General features: G+C 41.6%; 2 protein-coding genes across 9 annotated transcripts; both read right to left on the reverse strand.

The window, feature by feature from the left end:
- Positions 1-382: 382 nt before the first annotated feature.
- On the reverse strand, positions 383-10,997 carry c11h5orf34 (chromosome 11 C5orf34 homolog). 7 transcript variants are annotated; one of them, XM_036936222.1, is made up of 11 exons: positions 10,676-10,997; positions 10,507-10,596; positions 9,978-10,271; positions 9,571-9,848; positions 9,335-9,436; positions 8,995-9,115; positions 6,081-6,172; positions 5,555-5,768; positions 5,373-5,455; positions 5,160-5,206; positions 383-1,653 (listed from the first exon to the last, which is right to left on the reverse strand). In XM_036936222.1, exons 1-11 carry the CDS (start codon positions 10,883-10,885, stop codon positions 1,442-1,444), a joined length of 1,743 nt encoding a protein of 580 aa, XP_036792117.1. In that variant the 5' UTR covers positions 10,886-10,997; the 3' UTR covers positions 383-1,441. The 7 variants fall into 7 exon arrangements, 6 of the variants coding, with proteins under 6 accessions (XP_036792117.1, XP_036792119.1, XP_036792118.1 ...); XM_036936224.1 differs by having other exon boundaries at positions 5,747-5,768; positions 9,978-10,274; XM_036936223.1 differs by having other exon boundaries at positions 5,699-5,768; positions 9,978-10,274.
- Positions 10,998-11,403: 406 nt separating this feature from the next.
- Positions 11,404-22,590, reverse strand: LOC110536307 (polyadenylate-binding protein-interacting protein 1). 2 transcript variants are annotated; one of them, XM_021622033.2, is made up of 11 exons: positions 22,216-22,588; positions 16,959-17,107; positions 16,411-16,608; positions 16,175-16,287; positions 15,947-16,058; positions 15,500-15,625; positions 15,167-15,273; positions 14,844-14,958; positions 14,581-14,635; positions 14,417-14,498; positions 11,404-13,280 (listed from the first exon to the last, which is right to left on the reverse strand). In XM_021622033.2, the coding sequence occupies exons 1-11, from the start codon at positions 22,403-22,405 to the stop codon at positions 13,193-13,195; spliced, it is 1,335 nt and encodes a 444-aa protein (XP_021477708.2). In that variant the 5' UTR covers positions 22,406-22,588; the 3' UTR covers positions 11,404-13,192. The 2 variants fall into 2 exon arrangements, with proteins under 2 accessions (XP_021477708.2, XP_021477709.2); XM_021622034.2 differs by lacking the exon at positions 14,844-14,958 and having other exon boundaries at positions 22,216-22,590.
- Between the last annotated feature and the right edge of the window lie 3,686 nt (positions 22,591-26,276).

The following is a 26,276-nucleotide window of genomic DNA, read 5'->3' on the forward strand; positions in this document are numbered from 1 at the left end:
TTCACCAATTTGGACTATTTTGTGTATGTCCTTTACATAAAGTCCAAATAATTAAATTACAGGTTGTAATGCAACAAAATAGGAAAAACACCAAGGGGGATGAATACCTTTTCCTTTTCTATGTATAAGCAATCCATAGGCTTGTAGGAAAATAATTGGTTTGATGTGGTCTGGCCATCATTTTTGTCACTTAATAATTTAAGTGACATGAGAAAGTGTGACCACCATGATTCTCTGAGGAGAAAGCAGTAATACAAGTTTTTCATCACAGCTCTCTAGTTTCTACAGTCCCTCCCATTGCTGGTGGTAGACATTCAATAGCATTTTCCTCAGTGCTAAACACTCACATCATCAGCAGTACAAAAACACAACTAGCCTATTCTACTGTAAGACATTCTGAACAGTTTGGCTTTATTCATGAACATACACTAAGAATACAAAACATCCTTCCATGACATAGACTGGCCAGGTGAACCAGATGAAAGCTATGATCACTTATTGATGACACTTGTTAAACCCACTTCAATCAGTGTAGATGAAGGGGAGGGTTAAAGAAGGATTTTTAATCCTTGACAATTGAGACATGGACTGTGTGTGTGTGCCATTCAGAGGGTGAATGGACAAGACAAAATATTTAAGTCCCTTTGAATAGGGTATGGTAGTAGGTGCCAGGTGCACCGTTTGTGTCAATAACTGCAACGCTGCTGGGGTTTTCAAGAATGTCCACCACCCAAAGGACATCCAGCCAACTTAACTGTGGATTGGAGTCAACATGTACCAGAATCCCTGTGGAACACTTTCAACACCTTGTAGAGTATTAATGACACACATCCTGTATAGCACAACACAAAACATTAGTCATTTCCAGCCACTTCCTTTAGAGTTCTTCTTTCCAGTCCTACTGAAGTGAGACCACCATGAACTGATGAGTTATTCAAAATGGGGAATCATGGCACTTATTAAACTGTACACTTGGAAAAGCACTGACAACAAGGTGAAATGGACATGGCAGATGACTTAAAATCGTTCTTACTTGTGATTGTCACTGTACAATACGCCTCATGATATCAGATGAAGACAGTACAGGAATTGCAATAAGATGGACAATAAGTATTTTTCAACAAACTGTTGCCTAGCTTCAACACACCACAACCATCGTCTTTCAGAGTCTGGTCTAACCACTATGTCTAACCACACATGGGTTGAGGCTGTTGCTGAGCTGGAGGACAGTGTTAGACACCTTGACCTATATCTGAGCCTCACAATAATGGAAAACTATTTTCTTTTTCCTGCAGTCTGTACTTCAACTGTAAGTAAAGCAATGAAACTGCCACTAGACAATGTTTACTTAGTGATACTGAAACCAATGAATAATTCTGACTGCTTCACATGTTCCTCATTTGCAATAAGTCTTTTCTGACAGCAAACCCGACATCACACGTCACACAGGACTGTATGATCCGCTGCCCTGCATGACAGTGTCTCTAGAAAGTAGGAGGTTGTCGATATCCTGGATGGTTTTGGAAGTTCTCTGGAGGGCCTCCGCGATGCTCTCGTTGACCGGCTCACAGTGGGCCACGTGCTCTTTAGAACCACAGCCCACCACTGTAGAACCCCTCTGGGCTTTAAGAAGATGACTGTTATCCAACAGAACTGGGTAGAGCTGGTTAAAGAACACACATCATCCACTGATTAGCCTATTGTTAATCAAGGACAGGTGCAGTGCCTTAAAATATTCATACCCCTTGACTTATTTTACATTGTGTAACAACCTGTATTTAAAATGGATTAAAATGGTTATTTCCCCCCCTTCACCCATCAACACACACACACACACACACAACCTCTCAATGACAAAGTTAAAACATTCTCATAGAAATCTTCACTAATGTATTGAAAATTAAAAACATAAATATCTAATTTACATAAGTATTCAAACCCCGAAGTCAATACTTTGTAGAAGCACCTTTGGCAGTGATTTCTGGTTAAATCTCTAAGTGCTTTCCACACCTGGATTGTGCAACATTTACCCATTATTCTTTTATAAATTATTCAAGCTCTGTCATATTGGTTGTTGATCATTGCTAGACAACCATTTTCAGGTCTTGCCATACAAATCTAAAGAACATTCACTGTCTTCTTGATAAGCAACTCCAGTGTATATTTGGCCTTGTGATTTAGGTTATTCTCCTGGTGAAAAGTGAATTAATCTCCCAGTGTCTGTTGGAAAGCAGACAACCAGATTTTCCTCTGGATTTAGCTCCATTCTGTTTATTGTTTTTATCCTGAAAATCTCCCCAGTGCTTAACTATTACAAGCATACCCATAACATAATGCAGCCACCACTATGCTTGAAAATATGGAGAGTGGTACTTAGTTGAATTGGATTTGCCCTAAACATAACACGTTGTATTCAGGAAAAATAGTTAATTGCTTTGCCACATTTTCTGCAGTATTACTTTAGTGCCATGTTGCAAACAGGATGTACAGTGCATTCGGAAAGTATTCAGACCCCTTCCATTTTTCCACATTTTGTTACATTACAGCCTTATTCTAAAATTGATTAAATACACCTTATTTACATAAGTATTCAGACCCTTTGTTTTGAGACTCGAAATTGAGCTCAGGACAATCCTGTTTCCATTGATCATCCTTGAGATGTTTCTACAACTTGATTGAAGTCCACCTGTAGTAAATTCAATTGTTTGAACTTCACCAATCATGCCTGTATGGTAGAGTGGCCAGTCGGAAGTCACTCAGTAAAAGACACGACAGCCCACTTGGAGTTTGCCAAAAGGCATCTATGAGAAACAAGATTCTCTGGTCTGATAAAACCAAGATTGAACTCTTTGGCCTGAATGCCAAGCATCACGTCTGGAGGAAACCTGGCACCATCCCTAAGGTGAAGCATGGAGGTGGCAGCGTCATGCCCTGGTCATGTTTTTCAGTGGCAGTGACTGGGAGACAAAGTACAGAGAGATCCTTGATGAAAACCTGCTCCAGAGCGCTCAGGACCTCAGACTGGGGCAAAGGTTCACCTTCCAACAGGACAACAACACTAACCACACAGCCAAGACAACGCAGGAGTGGCTTCGGGACACGTCAGAGCCCGGACTTGAACCTGATTGAACATCTCTGGAGTGACCTGAAAATAACTGTTCAGCGATTCTCCCCATCCAACCTGATAGAGCTTGGGAGTATCTGCAGAGAGGGTGAAACTCCCCAAATGACCAGGTGTGTCAAGCTTGCGCTAACCAAGGTGGCACGTGCACGGTGTTTCCTCCGGCGCATTGGATGCGCCTTGGATGCGTGCTGTGTTAAGAAGCAGTGCGGCTTGGTTGGATTGTGTATCGGAGGACGCATGACTTTCAACCTTCGTCTCTCCCGAGCCCGTACGGGAGTTGTAGCGATGAGACAAGATAGTAGCTACTACAACAATTGGATACCACGAAATTGGGGAGAAAAAGGGGTAAAAAAGTACTCCAGGCTGTGAACAAGCGATTTGGTGGCATTCTCTCTGAGCCTCTTTACTGTGTCGCCACCATGCTTGATGTGTCTGGTGGTGGCGAAATGTTACATGCACAGCTGGATGGAAACAGACAGTGGAAACAGACACAGTGACAGTGGAAACAGTGACAGTGCGCACAGAGGATATAGGCCACAGACAGACAGAGCTGAAACTTCACTGCCTGTATGATGAAATCCTAGTATTGACTGAACAATTGAAGAACGAAACAGCACACACAGCAACTGAAATAAATTGGTTTTGATTATGATTTACTGTTAATGGCGATGTACGTAAATGCTAACAAAATACCTTTTTGGTCAGTGAGGCTCAGAGAGAATGCCACCTGTTCACAGCCTGGAGTACTTTTTTACCCCTATTTAACTAGGCCCCTATTTAACTAGGCAAGTCAGTTAAGAACAAATTCATATTTACAATGACAGCCAAACCCAGACGACGCCACCCTATGGGACTCCCAATCACAGCCGGATGTGATACAGCCTGGATGCGAACCAGGGACTGTAGTGACACCTCTTGCACTGAGATGCAATGCCTTAGACCGCTGCGTCCATGTGTGTGTGTTTAACTATTTAACTGTACTAAAATGCTGAAAAGGCCGTAAAATGTTAAATATCGGTTATCGGCCAAAAATGTAATATCGGTGCATCCCTAGCTGTGACGTAACAACATTTTGAAAAAGTCTGAATAATTTCCCGAATGTTTTGGAATATTTGATTTATGTTCAGGCTTCCTTCTTTTCACCTTGTCAATTAGGTTCGTATTGTGGAGTAACTACAATGTTGTTGAACCATCCTCAGTCTTCTACCATCACAGCCATTAAACTTTAACTGTTTTAAAGTCACCATTGAACTCATGGTGAAATCCCTGAGCGGTTTCCTTCCTCTCCGGCAACTGAGTTAGGAAGGAAGCCTGTAGGCCGTCACTGTAAATAAGAATTTGTTCTTAACTGACTTGCCCAGTTAAATAAAGGTTAAATGTATCTTTGTAGTGACTGGGTGTATTGATACACCATCCAAAATGTAATGAATAACCATGCTCAAACGGATATTAAATGTCTCCCCCCCATCTACAGTACCAATAGGTCCCCTTCTTTGTGAGGCATTGGAAAACCTCCCTGGTCTTTGTGATTGAATTTGTGTTTGAAATTCACTGCTCGACTGAGGGACCTTACAGATAATTGTATGTGTGGGGTACAGAGCTGAGGTAGTCATTCAAAAATCATGTTAAACACTATTATTGCACAGAGTGAATCCATGCAACTTATTATGTAACTTGTTAAGCACAATTTTACTCCTGAACTTATTTAGGCTTGTGATAACAAAGGGGTCGAATACTTGTTTCGAAAAACCTGATTCCACTTTGAGATTATGGGGTATTGTGTGTGTGGCCAGTGACAAAACAATCTAAATGTAATCCATTTTAAATTCAGGCTGTAACACACAAAGTGTGGGGTCTGAATACTTTCTGAAGGCAATGTAGCTGTTAGACTGGATGCATTTCTTCCTAAGCCAACGTGGTGTTGTCTTGCTAAAGACAACGATGTAGATAGTGTTGTAGAATTCAGAAACAGTTATGTACCCTACCCTGGCTTATTACCCACAAAAACCACCCAGAATAGTGACACTAAGGATACAGTTGAAGCGTTTGATCTTCTCCAGCTCTTCAGCAACACAGTTAGGCCTGAAACAGAAAAAAAATAATATTTTACTAAGCAAAAAATTGCTATGCTAGCAAGCACAACACTTACAGTTCTACCATTTAAAAAGACATTTCACTCAATACAACATAGCTGAGCATTAATGTCTAAACTTTGATGGTTTTGGTACATAGACCTGCTTTATCTTACCTGCTTTGTCTTGTTTCAGTGGTATTAATGTAACCAGACTCAGAAATGTGTACTTCCTGTATAAAGGGCTCTGAACTGGTCTCCTGCACAGAGAGAGAAATACAATGCATCTCAATGCAGCAATACACAAACGACTAACACACACAACTGTATGGATGGATGAAACATGTGCATGGTCTAACCTGGTTGTAGCAGCTCTGTGTAGCAGGGAGCTTTAGAGAGTGTCTAACCTGGTTGTAGCAGCTCTGTGTAGCAGGGAGCTTTAGAGAGTGTCTAACCTGGTTGTAGCAGCTCTGTGCAGCAGGGAGCTTTAGAGAGTGTCTAACCTGGTTGTAGCAGCTCTGTGCAGCAGGGAGCTTTAGAGAGTGTCTAACCTGGTTGTAGCAGTTCAGGATCCTGTCAAAACAATGTTTCACTTTCAACTTTTAATGTTACATGCACAATTACAGTCAAATGCCTTTCTTGCAAACTCAAAAAAACTCAAAGGCAATAATATTGGAGGATACTCATGAATAGAATTTGAAGTTAAAATAGAATTGGCCACAACCATGAACAGTTTTGTTGATTTACAGTAATTAATCATTAAAATGTTTCTGATGATTAATAACAAGGTAGCACTGCCTGAAGTCTAGAGGTGTGCAACACTATCTACATCGTTGTCTTTAGCAGACAACACCACATTGGCCATAGTCTACGGCAGTACCTCACCTGCTGGCTCGAGTCACCATAGAGCACACAGAGTAGACCTGCCCAGGTGTGTCAGGGGGGAGGCTGCTTAGGTGGTACGTCACATCCTTTACCTGAGGGAAACACCAGAACATAAGCAATGCCATCACTCGGTCCTAAAACATAACTACACACATACTATTAGATGTGTGTCAGCATCCCAAAACTGTTTAAGATTCCACAATTAATCATGGAAGCATCTGTAAAAGTCTGTACTGCCATAAAATCAGTATGATATGGTAATAACAAAATATGGCTTTCTACTGCATGTAAGCACATGACAGGATATAGCCAGCATAAATGACATGACAGACTGCTACTCTGTGCAGGGTTCAAATTACAAGGTGAACACTGGGTAGCACAAGTCTTAAGAAAATATCAACAGCTATTGTACGGGCACGCTCAAGAGTAAATATGTCATTTTAAAACGTGATTAGGTCAGGGTTTCTGGAGCAGGACATTTGACCGAAAGGATTTTAATTTACAGGACATTTAACCTGATTAGAATGTCCATTCACGGTGCTCAGAATGACAGAAATCACATTTAGATAAGAACACGTAAGTCTAGGATGTCTTTAACAAATTCTGATTTGCACTTTGAAGATGTGAGAATAACTGTCCACATTTACTTTACCTTAGGAAACAAGACAAGCACCGAACCGCAAAAATCACTAGCCTGTCAATCTACTATCCCCATTGTAGAAAAGTTAACCTGTTCTATTGGTCAGCTTGTCGAGAAAGAAGTAGCCTCTGTCTGTCATGCAACAGATTAGAACATTGAACTTAAAATTCTGATATAATGTTAAGAAATAATAGTTTAAGAGATAGCAATGCGCACAAGGCAGTAGACTATGTGCAAATGTTCGTTCCATAATGCAGTTAGTGGGAAAACACTTGTCAAAAGGACACCACACAGGAGCCCTTATATGTGACTGAGATGAAAATAGCCGTTGGAACATGTAGAAAGAGGGTAGGTCTAACATGGATCAACTAGCATGGCTTGCTAATATGACTAGGATTGTGCTTTTGGCTACTGGACAATAAACAAAAGTTATATATATATATATATAAAAATTGCCTCCGCGGATATGGTCTGATTTTGGCGAGGCTACTTTGAATCAGGGTAAGACATGCCTCATACTACATATTAAAACATTCCGGTTTCAAACAATTAAGTATATGTTTTCAAAATGCAAACAGCTCATTGCAAAGTGATGTGTGACACACTGATGAAGCCTGCCTTCCGTTGCCTATGTTTGAGATGCTGCAGCATCTGACAGATTTTCCACTCAAAGGCTCTGCATCTGTATGCGTGTGATAAATAACATACATAATGAAAATGCTGAAAACACACGCCAATTTTATTCCACTAAATTAGGCAAATTAACTTAAAGACCGATAAGCATGACAATGGCAATGGCAATGTATTGACATCAACTGGTACAGTTGAAGTCGGAAGTTTACATACACTTAGGTTGGAGTCATTAAAACTCGTTTTTCAGCCACTCCACAATTTTTTTGTGAACAAACTATAGTTTTGGCAAGTTGGTTAGGACATCTACTTTGTGCTTGACAAGTATTTTTCCAACAATTGTTTACAGACAGATTATTTCACTTATAATTCAATGCATCACAATTCCAGTGGGTCAGAAGTTTACATACACTAAGTTGATTGTGCCTTTAAACAGTTTAGAAAATTCCAGAAAATTACGTCATGGCTTTAGAAATTTCTGATAGGCTAAATGACATGATTTGAGTCAATTGGAGGTGTACCTGTGAATGTATTTCAAGGTCTACCTTAAAACTCAGTGCCTCTTTGCTTGACATCATGGGAAAATCAAAAGAAAATCAGCCAAGACCTCAGAAAAAACTATTGTTGACCTCCACAAGTCTGGTTCATCCTTGGGAGCAATTTCCAAATGCCTGAAGGTACCACGTTCATCTGTACAAACAATAGTATGCAAGTGTAAACACCATGGGACCACGCAGCCGTCATACCGCTCAGGAAAGAGAAGCGTTCTGTCTCCTAGAGATGAACGTACTATGGTGCGAAAAGTGCCAATCAATCCCAGAACAACAGCAAAGGACCTTGTGAAGATACTGGAGGAAACAGGTACAAAAGTATCTATATCCACAGTAAAACGAGTCCTATATCGACATAACCTGAAAGGCACCCAGCAAGGAAGAAGCCACCGCTCCAAAACCACCATAAAAAAGCCAGACTACGGTTTGCAACTGCACATGGGGACAAAGATGGTACTTTTTGGAGAAATGTCCGCTGGTCTGATGAAACAAAAACAGAACTGTTTGGCCATAATTACCATCGTTCTGTTTATAGAAAGTTTGTGGGCAGAACTGAAAGTGTGTGCGAGCAAGGAGGACTACAAACCTGACTCAGTTACACCCGCTCTGTCTGGGGGAATGTACCAAAATTCACCCAACTTACTATGGGAAGCTTGTGGAAGGCTACCCGAAACGTTTGACCCAAGTTAAACTATTTTAAAGGCAATGCAAATACTAATTGAGTGTATGTAAACTTCTGACCCACTGGAAATGTGATGAAAGAAATAAAAGCTGAAATAAATAACTACTATTATTCTGACATTTCATATTCTTAAAATAAAGTTGTGATCCTAACTGACCTAAGACAGGGAATTTTTACTATAATTAAATGTCAGGAATGTATTTGGCTATGTATGCAAACTTCTGACTTCAAATGTATTGCCATCAATTAATAGGCTAAAAAGCATTTTTCACAATGCGATTTTTTCTTCTCCCGGACAATTGGCCGGTGCCAATTTTATTAAATCGTCTTTTCTATTATAATTGTTTTTTTTTTATTGGCCAAAAGCCGGCTATTCCCGGCTAACAGAAACCCTTAGGTGACGTATTGTACCTCCCCAGGGCCAGGGCCAGCTCTGTGGTGGGTGAAGTAGCTGGCCAGCACTCCGTTAGACCTGATGACTGAACCATCCCCTGGAGAAACCTCCACAACTGGGATGGCTCCATCCACTATCCTGGACAGGAGAAACACAGACAGACAGGATGTAATGGTTAGACAGAAGAAAATAACTGGACACAAGGTTGGTCAACCACCCTTTTTTAAACAGTGAGATGTCACATGCTTTCTATGATTTATGAACATAGTATCTCATTTACTAATCATCTATATAACAAGAAACAGTAGCCTGTTCAAATAAAGTCATGTGAATACGCATCATCCTGCAGAAAGGTACCTGTACAGCACCCCTTGGCACCACACCACTTTAACCAACTCTGTAGGGAGGTCTTGGTCTGCCTCCTGTTCATCTTGGACCAGAGAGTACATGGACTTCCACCTACAGTAAAAATACATGCACCTCTACAGTTTACTGCTAGATGTTTACATGCAGATAATTATATACTACCAGTTTTGGCAGTAATATCTTTGTCTATTTTCATATCATAAAATAAAATGAATCAACCAATCAACCTGTGCTGATGAGGGGAAGGGCATCTGAGAGGCAGGGCTTGGGGCAGGTGAGACCTCCTCTCTCCTCTAGATGTGTTTGTCATTGTCACTGCTCTCTCAGTCTGGTCTCTCCCCCTGGCTGTCTCTTCTTCTGTCTCCCCCCTGTTCCTCTCTCCAGAGGGCTGGGACTGGGCGCGCCAGAGGTGAAGGGCCAGAGACAGAGGGTAGCGCCACACCAGAGGAACACAGGAGACAGAGTGGTGCTGGACCACTCTGGTGGACAGGTATACCTCTCCTTGCTTTGAATATACAAGTTTGTCAGAATAATAAAGAAACGTACCATTGGCTTCACACAACCACATTGACATTGTAATTAAAAATAAACAACATTCAAGAATCCGGAGCACTTTGAGCATTGCAAGCCTTACCTGTTGCTCAGCACAGGCGCCACTCTGTTGAGATGGAGTCTTTGGCCTACAGGTTTGGTTGTCTTGCTGTATGTGTTCAGTGACAGACCTATTTGGGTCTCGGCTCCGAGGCCTGTGGTGTTGGTTGTGACTAAGTCTGCAGGTGAAGTTTACAGAGAACTCCTCTCCAGAGGAAGAAAGCAGCAGACTGGCACTCCGCTCCACTGAACTGACGACGATCTCTCGGTTCAATCCCACCTCAGCAGTACAGGAATAACATGCAGGCCACTCCACCTCAGGGTCAATGCTGAAGACCTGCTGTAGACGAGGTGAAAAGCACAATCTCAATGGTGAAAGGTAACTAGGTAGTTTCCTGTGGTAAGTGGACAACTGTGGGCAAAATAATGTCCTGTTAGACAGGGGAAATTGTGTGATGTGTATTAAAAATGTCCCAATTACACAAAAATTAAGAGTAGGCATAATGTGGTAATTCATTTCTTTCTTCTGCAAAAAAACCGAATAGTTAGCAAAACTGTGTTTAGCTAGCTACCTTTCTGTGGTCGTCCGAGATTAGTTCTTCAGGCAGGTAAGGTCGTGTTGCATACTCGTTCCTGAACTCCAAAGCACCAAGCATCAGGTCCTAGAATATTGACAAATCAGGATTGGCAAACATATGGGTTGTTTTTATTATGAGATTGGGTTCTGTTGAGGTTAGCTACCTTGTAGCTGCTGGTGGCGAACCTGGTCCTCTGTCGAACCTTCTCATTAGACTGAAGAGGATGTGCAGATCGTGTAGGGGCTTTCTCCAACATGAACTCCGAGCCACAGGGCGACAAGTGCAAACGGGAATCATCTACGTAACGGACGTCCACTGACTCATCCTTGTACATGATCATCAAACCGATATTAGTTTTGCTGCTGGTCATCATAAATGTTATTTTATATATTCCAGCTAGCTAGATAGTAAACCAAATCGCGTTGTTGTCAACAACAAAATTTGCGCTACATGAAAGGTGTGCTCCTATTGGCTGCTGCTGCTTCTTCTACTGCACATACTTTGACCAAAATGAGTATAGCGCCACCTACTGAGCTTTCCAGGTAACGCGTATATTGAATGAAGCCACACACTGCTAGACACAAAATAAAAGTCCATCTGTAAGTTATGCATTTCACAGGGTGGTGAAAGTGCACGGCGATCTTGATGCTCCTTTCCAATAAATATCGAGTCTTATTCTGGTGACATGATGATCGATGCTTGACTGCCATTTGACAAATATTCTTGCTCTAATCCATAATAATGTAATCATGTAGACTAGCCTACCAGCACTGTATCAGCGAGCTGTTGGCTAGAGCGCACATGCCAAGGCCAGAGTAGGCACAACTGCTATTTAACACAACAGTATGTGTGACAAAACTATCGGTAGAGTTGAAAATGTGAAGAAACACATTAAACTTTAGATTTTATTTGGTACTTGAAAATTTCAGCAAAAAAGTACATTTTGTGTACACCATGTCATCACGCACTGACTTTTATCAGCAACAAGTCTGTTTGCGGCAAACACTAGTGGGAAAATGTGCATATTGTTTCAATGCAGATTTTAGAATATTCACATGAACATCTGTCGCCAATATGATGGATGTCTAGCTAGACTAGTGTGTGAAATATTCATATTATGAAGAATTTATTGCAGACAAACAATACTATGAATATTATTTACAAACTTATAAAACAAACATTTCCTTTGTATGGGGTTCATCAATTGATGATAAAAAAATAAGAATATATTGTGGAATCCGTCCTGAGAGATTTCTGTTGCAGCGGTCTCTTAATCAGTTCCAAACTGCCGACTGCAAAGGTGTTAAAGCCTTGTTCAACAGACAAATTGGATTCAAAATGACCCCGTTCCCACTTCCCAGCAAGAGACAGAACTGTACTACTCAACAATTCTGTGAAATAACTTCACATTCTAAAAACGCTACTTTCAACCTGTAAAAGGGAGAACAAAAACACCCCTAAAGTTGAAGTAACTTTTGTGTTCTCTTTTATGGCCAGTTTGCTGCCACTTGCCTGTATTCAGTACTTTAAACTCCTTTGTTAGTTGCACAAATCCACCACCTTAAAATGCATAGACTGATAATGCGTGGTTGACCATCAAACTGAAATAAATGGCCAACTCCTCACAGATGTATAATTAACAAAATGGCCCTGGAGTTCAGTAGTGCAACATTCTATACACTGAAAGCTGATGTACTATAGAGAACATAAAATTATCTTGAATACTGTATTTATTTACCCTTTTGTACCCTGTAGCAACATCCGATGCAGTGCAGTGTCCATTCTATACATCACATTTGTATCTGCAAGTCTGAGTGTCGCCTCCAACTGAATAAGCCCTTGCAGTATTCCTGGAGCTGAACCCTGTTCTGTCATTGATTATACAGTTAGTTTGCTACTCTGCTGTTGAGATAAGTTTACATAGGAAGCCCATTCAGATTGTCAATTACTTGCACATCTGATACCCATCTGCTCTTTTCCCTAATGTGTAAACACCACAAAACCCCATGGAATCTGGTCTTTCGACTTCAGATTAATAACACATCCATATGTGGACCTCAATTCCTGATACCATCTGGATTATCTATGTGCCCTCATTCTGGACGCTCATATCAGATTTTTTGCTCTAGTGGTTTTTTTTTTGTTGCCAATTGCCTGCAGTTATCAGGACAACCACCCCAAAATGGAAAGTAACAGGAAATGAGCATTGCATCTGTGTGCTACTTCAGAGGCTACATCAATGTGAATGCGCAAATATGATATGGGTCACTGAGTGTGGACAGGAAGAAAAATATTTTTTCTTTCTATATCTAGAGTTGGGTTTTTATGGTGGCTGTGTAAACAGTGTTTCAAATCCACAGCACACATTTTCCCTGTGGCGTTAAGACGAAGACCAAGGAAAATAAGTGTTTCTGAAAGAAGCAAAAGCAGAGAAGGAACTCCACCCACCCCCCAAAAAATACAAACTCAGAACAGTCCATATAACTCAGCGGATTATTGATGCAGTTGATTGTCCCCATCTTCCAACCAACATAAATCCAGAAGAAAATCTGAACTGCCAGGAAGAGCAAACTGTATCAAAAAATAAAAAAAAGGCTAGTTCTTAGATTTTTTCCAGTCGCAAACATTCCAGCATGTCGAACACGAAAGGTATGTGCCAGCTCAGTCTGTCGCAGCGCTCTCATCGTCGTCTCCTCTCTGACTCTAGGCAGAACTTCTCAAAAGCTTCCTCGATCTCAGGGTCCATCTCATCCTCGTCATTGAATGACCTGGAACACAAAAACATTTATATTCATTAAGAATTAACTGAATAAAGTGCAGGCAAATTCATGAAGGTTATATACAGGTTCGTTTCAGTGTACAACTAAAGATCAAAGTCACAGTCCTTCAAAAGAAAAGACAAACACAAACAGTGGAAAGGCCAAATAATTGTCAAAGACTTGAGTAACCCAAGTCATAGACTGTTCTCTCTGCTACCGCACGGCAAGCAGTAACAGATTGCCAAGTCTAGGTCCAAAAGGCTCCTTAACAGCTTCTACCCTCAACCCATAAGACTGCTGAATAATGAATAAAATGGTCACCTGGACTATTTACATTGACCCCCCTTTCTTTTTACACTGCTGCCACTCAGTGTTTATTAGTCACTTTACCCCTACCTACATGTACAAATGACCTGGACTAACCTGTACATGGACTCAGTACTGGTACCCCTGTATATAGCCTCGTTATTGTTTTGTCTTACTTTTTACTTTAGTTATTTAGTAAATATTTTCTTAACTATTTCTTGAACTGCATTGGTGATTAAGGGCTTGAAAGTAAGAATTTCACAGTAAGGTAAAGTACCTGTTGTATTCAGAGCATGTGACAAATAACATTTGAGTTGAGTGAGGGGTAGACAGGGGTCAGCTAAGCCCCCTTTCTGGTCCATCTGCTGACTAGTCTGAATCAGAGGCTCTGGCTTCCCCTGTTGCATTGTGGGCAAGACAATCACACTGACCCATACTGGCCCCACAAGTGAACGACCTCACGCTGCTCTCAGGTCATGTGACCTTGGCATATGGACACATATGGACACATATGGATATGGGCGAGGGAAAAAGGTCACAAGACCAATCCTACAGTGTATTAGTAACTACGACACTGGATTGTCTGACCTATTTGGTGTGTTTGACTGGATCCCACAAAAAAATATAGGACTGCAGAGAGATATTCAAGAACTACACAATAGCATTCTAGAACTACAGAGGAATATTCTAGATCCACAGATACATATATTTTACGGATTCAGTATCACAATGACTCACACGAGAAACCAACCAAGTCCACTGAAAGCAAAGATCATGACCACAACTAATCACGGTATAGACAATTAACACATGTACATTTGTCATTTAGCTATACTCACGATTCATTTCCATTCTCTTCACAGTCCTCTGGGAAACAGTCGTCTTCCCGATCCAGGATCTCCTGGTATTTTTCTGAATATTCTGTAACACAAAAACATACCTTTAGGGACAATGCAAAGCTTTTGCAGGGTTTTACCTTGATGAATAATGTCGATATACTCACCAGGGTCGGCTGCTGTGAAGGGAGTGCCGTCTGCAGTGTAGAACGTAGGCTCATTCTGAGAGGAGAAACACACAAAGAACAGCGGTGAAAAGGTTAGTAGGCATGAAATTAAAATGTGAACATCTAAACCAGTTTCCCAAAATGGTAGATCGGTGCCAATTCCTTTTGGATCACGGGTTAAAGCTGGGAGCTGGCTTGAAACTTGAGAAGTTTAGAAGATTAGATGGAGGGAGTAGTGTTGTTTTCTAGCCCCAACTCCTCACCATAAAGTAGTTGGGGTCATTGTCAGGTGTAGCATCAGAAGCAGCAGCAGCATGGACTCTGCCCCAGTTACTAGACCTCAGCTCCACCAGCCGCAATAACATCTGCTTCACATCTCTGATGGACACACAGACAGTCCTATATTCATTGGACCAATCACTCACTCAGCACCAATAACATCTCCTTCACACAGACAGTCAGTCAGTCATTCATTCATTCATACAACCAGCTTTTATCTAATCCAATCTAAGAAGCATTCATTTGGCAGAGGTAGTTTTGACAAGAGTGTTTCTACTAAACAGTCTCTTTATTCTCACATGCACACCTGCTGCACTGGGTGTCCAGTACAATGTTCTCAATCCTCTGGACTAGCTGGTCCATGTCAGACTTCCCTTTCTCTTTCCACGCATCCTCCAGAACCGAGCCGGTCAACTACAGAAGACATCACAGATAAACTTCAATGCAACAAAGGGGAATTTGTCTTTCGCATTATAACAAACTTAACAATAAACATTATTACATTGTAATACAATATTTTCCATTCACTTGGGATGATGGCCTGCAGATTTCTCTTGAAACACAGTAAATAACTGTACCACAGATGACGTGGAACCCTGAGTCAGCTTGAATTTAGAGATCAGAAAACTTGCAAAATCACCTTAAGCAGTTTGACAGCACAGATGAGGTTTCCATCCACTGGGTTAGAGAAGAGGGCATTCATCAGATCCCTCAGGGCGATTAGCAGGATCTCAGCTCGGGACGGAGGCCCCTTTGCACTCTTTACCTGAGACAACCAAGAGGTCAGGTTCTGTCATTCTCTAGGGTTTATTATCAACTCAAAATGGATCTAGGGGAGGGGTTATGGAAGGAGGTTGGGTTATGGGAGGCAAGTGTCAAAGTTGTGAGGGGCTGAAATGGAAATAGTTTTTAAAATCGAGTGTCACTTGGGAAATAAGTGTTTTAATGGATACTTTTAAGTGCTTTTGTTCTGGAATACAATGTACATTTTGCTGTATATGTTTTTACCAAATTAAATTCAGCTCAATTCAACAGATGCATAAATACCCCCAAAATCCTGGGACAGGACAAAGGTGCTCCTGCTCACCTCCAGTCTGAGATAGAGCTCCCCCAGAAAGAGCACATAGGCCTGGAACTTCTTCTGTGTCTCCTGGTCTCCTCGCACCGCTACGTCCCTCTGTTCATACTCTGTCCGACACCTACAGCACCCAGACACAGAGCAAGAGAGGGGGTTTCTGTATAAATGGCTACAAGGGTTTCTTGTGGTGAAGCAACAGGATTAAGACGGTGATGAAATTATACTAACAAAGCTCACCGTTTTAGTAAAAGCTGACGAAAGTTTCCACTTGCTGGGCTGAGTACGAGGTTATGAGACAGGAAGTTACAGAGCCTTGCCCCCGTGTACGAGAAATTGGGGATAGCAGTAGACTGCAAAAATAAACAAAATGAACAGAACACATTTTTTTAAATGACACTAAAACAAAATACAGTAAACTACAGTATAGACGTCGCTCGTAGATGACCGAACCGTGTGTGTGTTGATACACATACTTGTGTGTAGATGAGTTCCACCAGTTCTTGCAACGTCTCCTCAGTAGTAACCCATCTGTTCAGCATGTTTACCATGTGCTCAATGTCTGTCTCAAAGGACCCCGGCGAGGAGTTTAGGTAGCTGAGAAACTCCTCAACCAATTCAGCCAATGTCATCTCAGTATAATAGCCATCACTGCCATCCTCCGAAACTGATTCCTTTAAAATGGAGAACACTGGTAATAGAAGATAAGTGAAAAACATAGAAACTAGCTAGTAGCTACAGCCAGTACCTCCAGCTGAGAGCTACTCATTAGTTGTGGATGAGGTGATTGATTAGTTTGGTCCTTATAATGTAAAGTGCAGTCACCAAGACACTAGGCAACCCAATCCGTCATTATCCATTATTACAGGGTGTGCAGACTTTGTTCCAACCCAGCACCACCACACCAGATGTAATTTAATAAGGGGCTTAGTGATTACCCTAGTTGAACCAGGTGTGTTAGGAGTACTGGACTGGAACAAAAGCCTGCACCCTGGGTGGGTTTCCAGGACCACTGCTTTCATACCTCATAGGGGGAGAAGCTAGCAGGGTAGAACTCCGGTGCATTGGCTGACAGAATGGAGGTATTCACCAGAGAGTCCACACTTTTCACTTTGGAGGCAGGAGTGCTGTGGTTGTGAATGAATTGGTGGGGTTTGCTTGGGCTTCTGCTTTCTGAGGAAGCAAATTAAAATGTATTTTAAGAACATGTAACTAGCAATAAAGGTCTGGGTGGCACATGAAGTAATGTGCTTGCCATGTAACAGGGACACTCAGTGGCAGGGACCAGGCTTGTCATGTGACGTGATTTGGCCACCGTCCTTGAGCTTCATTTAGCAGCTAAGTCACTGACTTTTAAATTTAGTGACAGGTGCAACTAGTTAGTTAGCTATTTAGGTAAGTGTTCTAGGGGCGTTTTAAACAACGACAGTTTGGGCGCTCTAGCACCAAGGTAAAGACAGTTTCAAGTTGGATATTCAACAGATATTAGTGCTTTCAAACCTCAATAGCTTTCAAACCACTTGAGCTACAGACTCCAAATAAGTGTCGTAATGTTGGAAAAATTGTGCACAACATTGGACAGGTCTTCTTTTCACAATTTGGACATTAATACACTTTCCAAAGCCAATAAACATGTGGAAATTTGAGCAGCATTTTGTTCTCCTAGTTGAATTAGTTAGGGAGCGTAAACAAAGTAAATGTCTCTACATTTAAGATGTCAATAGCTCCTTGGTCATGTGACCTAATGACTTCAAACAAGGTTCAGTTTGTCCACTGACTACCCTTCTATATTGCACATGCTTAAGTTTGTCCAATTTCATCTCATATGATTTTACATGAATTTTTCTAAATTTTGAATTTCAATAGCTCCTTGGTCATGTGACCAACTGACCTCAAACAAGGTTCAGAATGTCCACTGACTATACCTTCATAGTCACACACTCTGATGTTAGTCTACTTTCATCTCATGCTATTAGACTTAAATCTGTAAGCTTTGCAGGCCTTCATTTTACATGGTTGTCAAAAAAAAAAAAGTTAAAGTTAACAGCCTCGCAATAACCATCTTTCACATGGACACTGAAAAGAGCCGCAACTGGCTGCATGTGCTATGCATAAAGGACAGGAGAGGTGTTCAAATAGAGGTGCTTAAAGGAAGGCACACAGGTAGGCCTCATGAAAAACAATGTTTCATATGCTCTTTTTAATCACAGTAAAAGGCAGGGATTTGTCAGAGTGAGCTTGATAACGTGAAAAAGTCATTTTCATAGCATCACTTTCATATACTGCACATTAAGACAAATCCTTCTATGTTGAGTATTAGAACGCAGTTTACATAATCTGATAATGACTTGATGTTTGAGTGCATTCACAACAAGCCACCTGCAGACAACTTACAAAATGCAATAGTGCATTTGACAGTTCACTTTTCTGATGAAAATAGTTATTTGATGCATGGCCTTCTATTTCTAACTGGGAAAATAAATTCCTACATCTTATGTGAGTAAAATCCTTTTTCCAAAATTGATTTAGGTACATTTTTGTGAAGATGTATGAAGGTTGTGATATGGGTCATTTAATAGTGAAATCATTTAAGGGATCAATACATTTCTATATTGTTTCCCCAGTATCTGCATGAACCATCAGGCCAAGTGTTTTTGGTTGACCCTGCTGGACAGAAAGAGAAGGAGGAATCGGAACACGCTGCATTGGGATACGCTTAACACCCCAGCCATCCAACAATCTAAGCCCTCAATCTCACACAAATTATCATGGAATTTACCAGGTACAATCCGAAATCCGTAAACTTGGGCACCCTCATAGATATCATCCTGACCAACCTGTTCTCTAAATACACCTCTTCTGTCTTCAACCAGGATCTCAGAGATCACTGCCTCATTGCCTGCGTCCGTAATGGGTCCGCGGTCAAACGACCACCCCGCATCATAGTCAAACGCTCCCTTAAACACTTCAGCAAGCAGGCCCCTCTATTCGACCTGGCCCGGGTATCCTGGAAGGATATTGACCTCATTCTGCCAGTAGAGGATGCCTGGTTATTCTTTAAAAGTGTTTTCCTCACCATCCTAAATAAGCATGCCCCATTCAAAAAATGTAGAACCAGGAACAGATATAGCTCTTGGTTCTCTCCAGACCTGACTGCCCTTGACCAGCACAAATACATCCTTTGTCGTACTGCATAAACATCGAATAGCCCCCGCGATATGCAACTTTTCAAGGAAGTTAGGAACCAATATACACAGGCAGTTAGGAAAGCAAAGGCTAGCTTTTTCAAACAGGAATTTGCATCCTGTAGCACAAACTCCAAAAGTTCAGGAACAACTAAAGTCCATGGAGAATAAGAGCATCTCCTCCCAGCTGCCCACTGCACTGAGTCTAGGAAACACTGTCAACACCGATAAATCTACAAATATCAAGAATTTCAATAAGCATTTTTCTACAGCTGACCTTGCTTTCCACCTGGCTACCCTGGTCAACAGCTCTGCACCCCCACAGCAACTTACCCAAGCCTCCCCCATTTCTCCTTCACCCAAATCCAGACAGCTGATGTTCTGTCAGAGCTGCAAAATCTGGACCCCTACAAATCAGCTGGGCTAGACAATCTGGACCCTCTCTTTCTACAATTATCCGCCGCAATTGTTGCAACCCCGATTACTAGCCTGTTCAACCTCTTTTTCGTATCGTCTGAGATCCCCAAAGATTGGAAAGCTGCCACGGTCATCCCCCTCTTCAAAAGGGGAGACACTCTAGACCCAAACTGCTACAGACCTATATCTATCCTACCCTGGCTTTCTAAAATGTCTTCGAAAGCCAAGTTAATAAAATAGATCACCGACCATTTTGAATCCCACCATAACTTCTCCGCTATGCATTTTGATTTCCGAGCTGGTCATGGGTACCTCAGCCACGCTCAAGGTCCTAAACGATATCATAACCGCCATCGACAAAAGACAATACTGTGCAGCGAATTCATTGACCTGGCCAAGGCTTTCGACTCTGTCAATCACTGCATTCTTATTGGCAGAGTCAGCAGCCTTGGTTTCTCAAATGACTGCCTCGCCTGGTTCACTAACTATTTCTCAGACAGAGTTCAGTGTGTCAAATCGGAGGGCCTGTTGTCCGGACCTCTGGCAGTCTCTATGGGGGTGCCACAGGGATCAATTCTCGGGCCGACTATTTTCTCTGTATACATCAATGATGTCGCTCTTGCGGCTGGTGATTCTCTACGCAGACGACACCATTTGGTATACTTCTGGCTCTTCTTTTGACACTATGTTAACCTCTCTTGGGTAGGGGGCAGTATTTTCATGTCCGGATGAAAAGCGTGCCCAAAGTAAACTGCCTGTTACTCAGGCCCAGAAGCTAGGATGTGCATATAATTGGTAGATTAAAGTTTCTAAAAGTGTTAAAATTATGTCTGTGAGGAAAAGTTTATTAGTAACGTTTGGGATTCATTTTGTATGCATTTTGATGGAGGGAAACTGGGTGGATTATTGACTGAAGCGCACCAGCTAAACTGAGTTTTTATGGATATAAAGAAGGACATTATCGAACAAAAGGACCATTTGTGATGTATCTGGGACCTTTTGGAGTGCCAACTGAAGAAGATCAAATGTAAGGCATTTATTATATCGCCATTTCTGACTTTCGTGGCGCACCTGCCTGGTTGAAATGTGTTTTTCATGCTTTTGTACGCACGGCGCTGTCCTCAAATAATCGCATGGTGTGCTTTCACCGTAAAGCCTTTTTGAAATCTGACACAGCGGCTGGATTAACAAGAAGTTAATACATCAAAATTAAGCTTAATTTGTGATTTTATTTAAGGTAAATATTTATAATTCTGTAGTTTGTATTTCGCACTCTGCAATTTCACCAGATGTTGGCCAGGTGGGATGCTACCGTCCCACCTGCCCATAATTAACTAACCTCCAGGCGAGCTTCAATGCCATACAACTCTCCTTCCGTGGCCTCCAACTGCTCTTAAATGCAAGTAAAACTAAATGCATGCTCTTCAACCGATCGCTGCCCACACCTGCCTGCCCACCTGGCATCACTCCTCTGGACTTAGAATATGTGGACAACTACAAATACCTAGGTGTCTGGTTAGACTGTAAACTCTCCTTACAGACTCATATTAAGCCTCTCCAATCCAAAATTACATCTAGAATCGGCTTTCTACTTCACAACAAAGCATCCTTCACTCATGATAACAAAAATACCCTCGTAAAACTGACCATCCTACCGATCTTTGACTTCGGCGATGTCATTTCCAAAATAGCCTCCAACACTCTACTCAGCAAATTGGATGCAGTCTATCACAGTGCCATCCATTTCATCACCAACACCCCCAAAATACCCACCACTGCAACCTATATGCTCTCGTTGGCTGGCCCTTGCTTCATATTCGTTGTCAAACCCACTGGCTCCAGGTCATCTATAAGTCCTTGCTAGGTAAAGCCCTGCCTTATCTCAGCTCACTGGTCACCATTGCAGCACCCACCCGTAGCACGCGCTCCAGCAGGTATATTTCACTGGTCACCCCCAAAGCCAATTACTCCTTTGGCCGCCTTTCCTTCCAGTTCTCTGCTGCCAATGAGTGGAATGAATGGCAAAAATCACTGAAGCTGAAAATTCATATCTCCCTCACTATCTTTAAGCATCAGCTATCAGAGCAGCTTACATAATATTGCACCTACCTCATCGCCATATTGTTATTTCTTTTTTTTCTCCTTTGCACCCTAGTAGCTCTACTTGCACATTCATCTTCTGCACATCTATCACTCCAGTGTTTAATTGCGAAATTGTAATTATTTTGCCACTACGGCCTATTTATTGCCTTACTTCCCTAATCTTACTTCATTTGCACACACTGCATATAGACTTTTCTATTGTGTTATTGACTGTATGTTTGTTTATTCCATGTGTAACTCTTGTTTGTGTCGCACTGCTTTGCTTTATCTTGGCCAGATCGCAGTTGTAAATGAGAAAGTGTTCTCAACTGGCTTACCTTGTTGAATAAAGGTGAAATAACATTTTTTTTAAAATACTGTATGTGGGAATGTCTAGTACATGTAGTGTTGGTACATTGAATATTCCTCAACTGCATATTTCAAACTGTCTTTACCTCCGTCGCTCTAGCACCGGGAGCGACAATGTTAGCCTAGTACCATTAGTTGTTCGGGCTAGTTACCTAGCTAACTTGTTAACACACATAGCCAGGTAATGCGAATGGGTAAATGCAAAGTTGATCCGGCAGAAAATCTTACCTCCGCCGATAGCTTCACTATGGTATGGGTTGTTCTCAGTCAAAGGTGGAGAAGTCCGAGGTTGCCGAAGAGGCTCACGCTGGTTGAAAACAGATGTGGCGTCCCCGTCTCCTACATCTGCAAGGCCGGGGCTTCTTGGCTTTATATGGGCTCTACCAGCGCCTGGAGCTCGGTCGAAATTCTCAGTCATCTCTGTTGCTTTTTTTGTGTTATGACCTTTTCGGTGAGGCGCAAAAGAAAAAACGTAGGTGGTTTGGCAATTCCAGTCACTTGTTACGGAATTATTTAGTTTGGCCTCACTCACCCTCCCTCATTTCCATATTTACTAGCAAGCCAGCTACTTTATGTTCTCGAACGGATATTACAACATATTTCTGTAAGGGCTACTTCCTTCAACAAATCCGATATCGGCTGAGATGATCTATAACCGTGTGAACGTGTTGTCGCCCTCTACGGGAGGGGAGCGGTAGAGCACCAACAGTGCAGAGCCTATACCTCATTGAGCGTACTGAGTAGCCTGGAAATAAGTCAAAGGAAGCCTACTTTGATCTGTCTGAAGCAAGAAAGTATGTTTAACTAGTTAATACACATACTGTATGTGTTATCTAACATCATGTTAGATGTGACGCAGTTTCTTCAGCAATGAAAGCGAGTGGGGTGTTCAAGTAATAAACACATACCTCCCATTCTACAATAAAACTACAGATGCATCAGAGAGTGGAATCAGAATCCTGTGGATCAAACCAACCCTCACATGTGCCGCTCTCCCCCTGCTCTCTCAGTAGCTGCCCACTATAGCCATGTGTGTTACACCAGAACTCAGAAGAGGCATTCATTAATTGTTTAGCCTCCAGTCATTTTCCACTTGTTTCCCAAAGCTGGATCACATTATGTCAAAGATCATACCCCTTGCAGAAATGTGGAGACCCACTTTGATAAAAGATTACGGCCCCTATTTTCTGTTATTGCAAAATGGGTGTCTTGGAGGGAGTTCAAACATTTACAAGTCCTGGGAATGCGTACAAGATGAAAGATGACAATACCTTTAGGAATCCACAAAGGAGTAATAGACTAGCTAGAGTTGGTATAGCCAACAGCAGCACTGTGTGTGTTCAGTGCAATTAGTTTAAAGGAAAAGCCGCACACACTAGTAGCTCCGATAGGGGTTCATTTTGGACTGGGCAGGAATACATTTGTTAGTATTCTTGCAAATGGTGGGGCAGGTAAGCAAACCCCAAGGAGCAGGGAAGCAAACCACAAGGAGCAGGGAAGCAAACCCTGAGGGGCAGGGAAGCAAACACCCTACGCATTGCACCAATACCATGATAGTTGGGAATTGTAATATGACTCATATAGCGAGCGATGCTACAGTACCCTATGTTGGATTGCATTGCAAAATTCAAAAGCGTTGATAATTCGAGTCCATAAACCATAATTACAGGGACAATATGAGCAGTTCAAGCTCAAAGCAAATACCATCATGATCCCTGGCCTCCTGCAGTAGCTCCAAGCATCTTCACAGTAGCTCCAGACCAGGAATCACGGTCTCTAGTTAAATGGGATAAATCTGGGAATTTTGGAAACGTTCTGTCTTTCATGTTAGTTTTGCACGCACTTTGTGCTCTTTTCCCAATTGCACACCCTTACATAGATACAATTAGATTCAAAAACAGGATGAGAGAGGCACGGGACTTTCGTGGTGTTAACATTCTCCCCTTAGTCTTTTGATCTGACATCTGACAGCTGTCATTGATTAGACTATTTGATGACAATTAAAGGAGGAAGTGGGTGGGGAGAAACAGTTAACAAATAATAATAATACAGGTGAAATCAGAAGTTTACATACACTTAGGTTGGAGTCATTGAAACTTGTTTTTCAACCACTCCACACATTTCTTGTTAACAAACTATAGTTTTGGCAAGTCGGTTAGGACATCTACTTTGTGCAATCTTTCCAACAACAGACAGACAACAACAGACAGACAACAACAGACAGATTATTTAACATATAATTCACAATTCCAGTGGATCAGAAGTTTACACTAAGTTGACTGTGCCTTTAAACAGCTTGGAAAATTCCAGAAAATGATGTCATGGCTTTAGAAACTTCTGATAGGCTAATTGACATCATTTGGAGGTATACCTGTGGATGTATTTCAAGGCCTACCTTCAAACTCAGTGCATCTTTGCTTGACATCACAGGGAAATCAAAAGAAGCCAAGACCTCAGAAAAAAAATGTAGACCTCCACAAGTCTGGTTCACCCTTGGGAGCAATTTCCAAACACCTGAAGGTACCACGTTCATCTGTAAAAACAATAGTACGCAAGTATAAACACCATGGGACCACACAGCCATCATACCGCTCAGGAAGGAGAAGTGTTCTGTCTCCTAGATATTTATTAACTTACTTTGGTGTGAAAAGTGCAAAACAACAGCAAATGACCTTGTGAAGATTCTGGAGGAAATAGGTGCAAAAGTATCTACATCCACAGTAAAATGAGTCCTATATCGACATAACCTGAAAGGCCGCTCAGCAAGGAAGAAGCCACTGCTCCTAAACCACCATAAAAAAGCAGCCAGACTATGGTTTGCAACTGGACATGGGGACAAAGATCATACTTTTTGGAGAAATGTCCTCTGGTCTGATGAAACAAAAATATGTTCGGAGGAAAAAGGGGGAGGCTTGCAAGCCGGAGAACACCGTTCTAACGCCATCATGATGTTTGGGTGCTTTGCTGCAGGAGGGACTGGTGCACTTCACAAAATAGATGGCATAATGACGAAGGGAAATAATGTGGATATATTGAAGCAACATCTCAAGACATCAATCAGGAAGTTAAAGCTTGGTCGCAAATGGGTCTTCCAAATGAACAATGACCCCAAGCATAATTCCAAAGTTGTGGCAAAATGTCTTAAGGACAACAAAGTTAAAGTACTGGAGTGGCCATCACAAAGCCCTGACCTCAATCCTATAGAAAATGTGTGGGCAGAACTGAAAAATCATGTGCAAGCAAGGAGGCCTACAAACCTGACTCAGTTACACCAGCTCTGTCAGGAGGAATGGGCCATAATTCACCCAACTTATTGTGGGAAGCTTGTGGAAGGCTACCCAAAACGTTTGAGCCAAGTTAAACAGTTTAAAGGCAATGCTACCAAATTCTAACTGAGTGTATGTAAACTTCTGACCCACTGGGAATGTGATGAAATAAATAAAAGCTGAAATAAATCATTCTCTCTACTATTATTCTGACATTTCACATTTTTTAAATAAATGGTGTTCCTAACTGACACAAGACAGGCAATTTTTACTAAGTTTAAATGTCAAGAATTGTGAAAATCTGAGTTTAAATGTATTTGGCTAAGGTGTATGTTAACTTCTGACTTCAACTGTATGTTTTATTGTCAAATACGCCAAATGGATGCAGTGAAATGTGGTGTTTTACAGGGTCAGCCATAATAGTACCCCGCCCATGGAGCATATTAAGGTTAAGTGCCTTGCTCAAGGGCACATCGGCAGATTTTTCACCTTGTCTGCTCTGGTATTCAAACACACACACTTCCTACCCCACATACCCTGCAACAGATGTTGTTAAATAGTGCTTGATGTTGGATATTACAATGCAGAAATATGAGCTCTACAGGCAATATTACATTTTTTTCACGTTACTTACTATCTGAAACAAGTTTTGCTTGTTCAGTATCCATGTGACCCAAGGTCTCCTGCCATTTGGGAAATTTGCATGTAATCCCATACCAGTGTAGCGATCTCCCTTCCATTTTCATGTGGTTTCCAGTTTGTTTGGGAACTCTAATCATTAGTGCAACGGTTGCCACATGGAATATGTGGTGGGCCTGTAATGGTTGCCTTTTGTCATTACCTACCTCAGTCAGCCTGATAAGAATAGTTCCTCAGCGCGACCTGAAAAACACACTGGGTCTCTGTGCTGTGGGTTTTCATCCTTTTACCATAACCTGTCACCTTAGAATATATCTACTATAACTGTAGTTGAGACACCAAGCATTCTGATTGTTCTTTCAGTGGTATTGTATTAACAGGATC

This window comes from Oncorhynchus mykiss, chromosome 11 (assembly GCF_013265735.2).
Source record: "Oncorhynchus mykiss isolate Arlee chromosome 11, USDA_OmykA_1.1, whole genome shotgun sequence".
Classification (NCBI taxonomy): domain Eukaryota; kingdom Metazoa; phylum Chordata; class Actinopteri; order Salmoniformes; family Salmonidae; genus Oncorhynchus; species Oncorhynchus mykiss.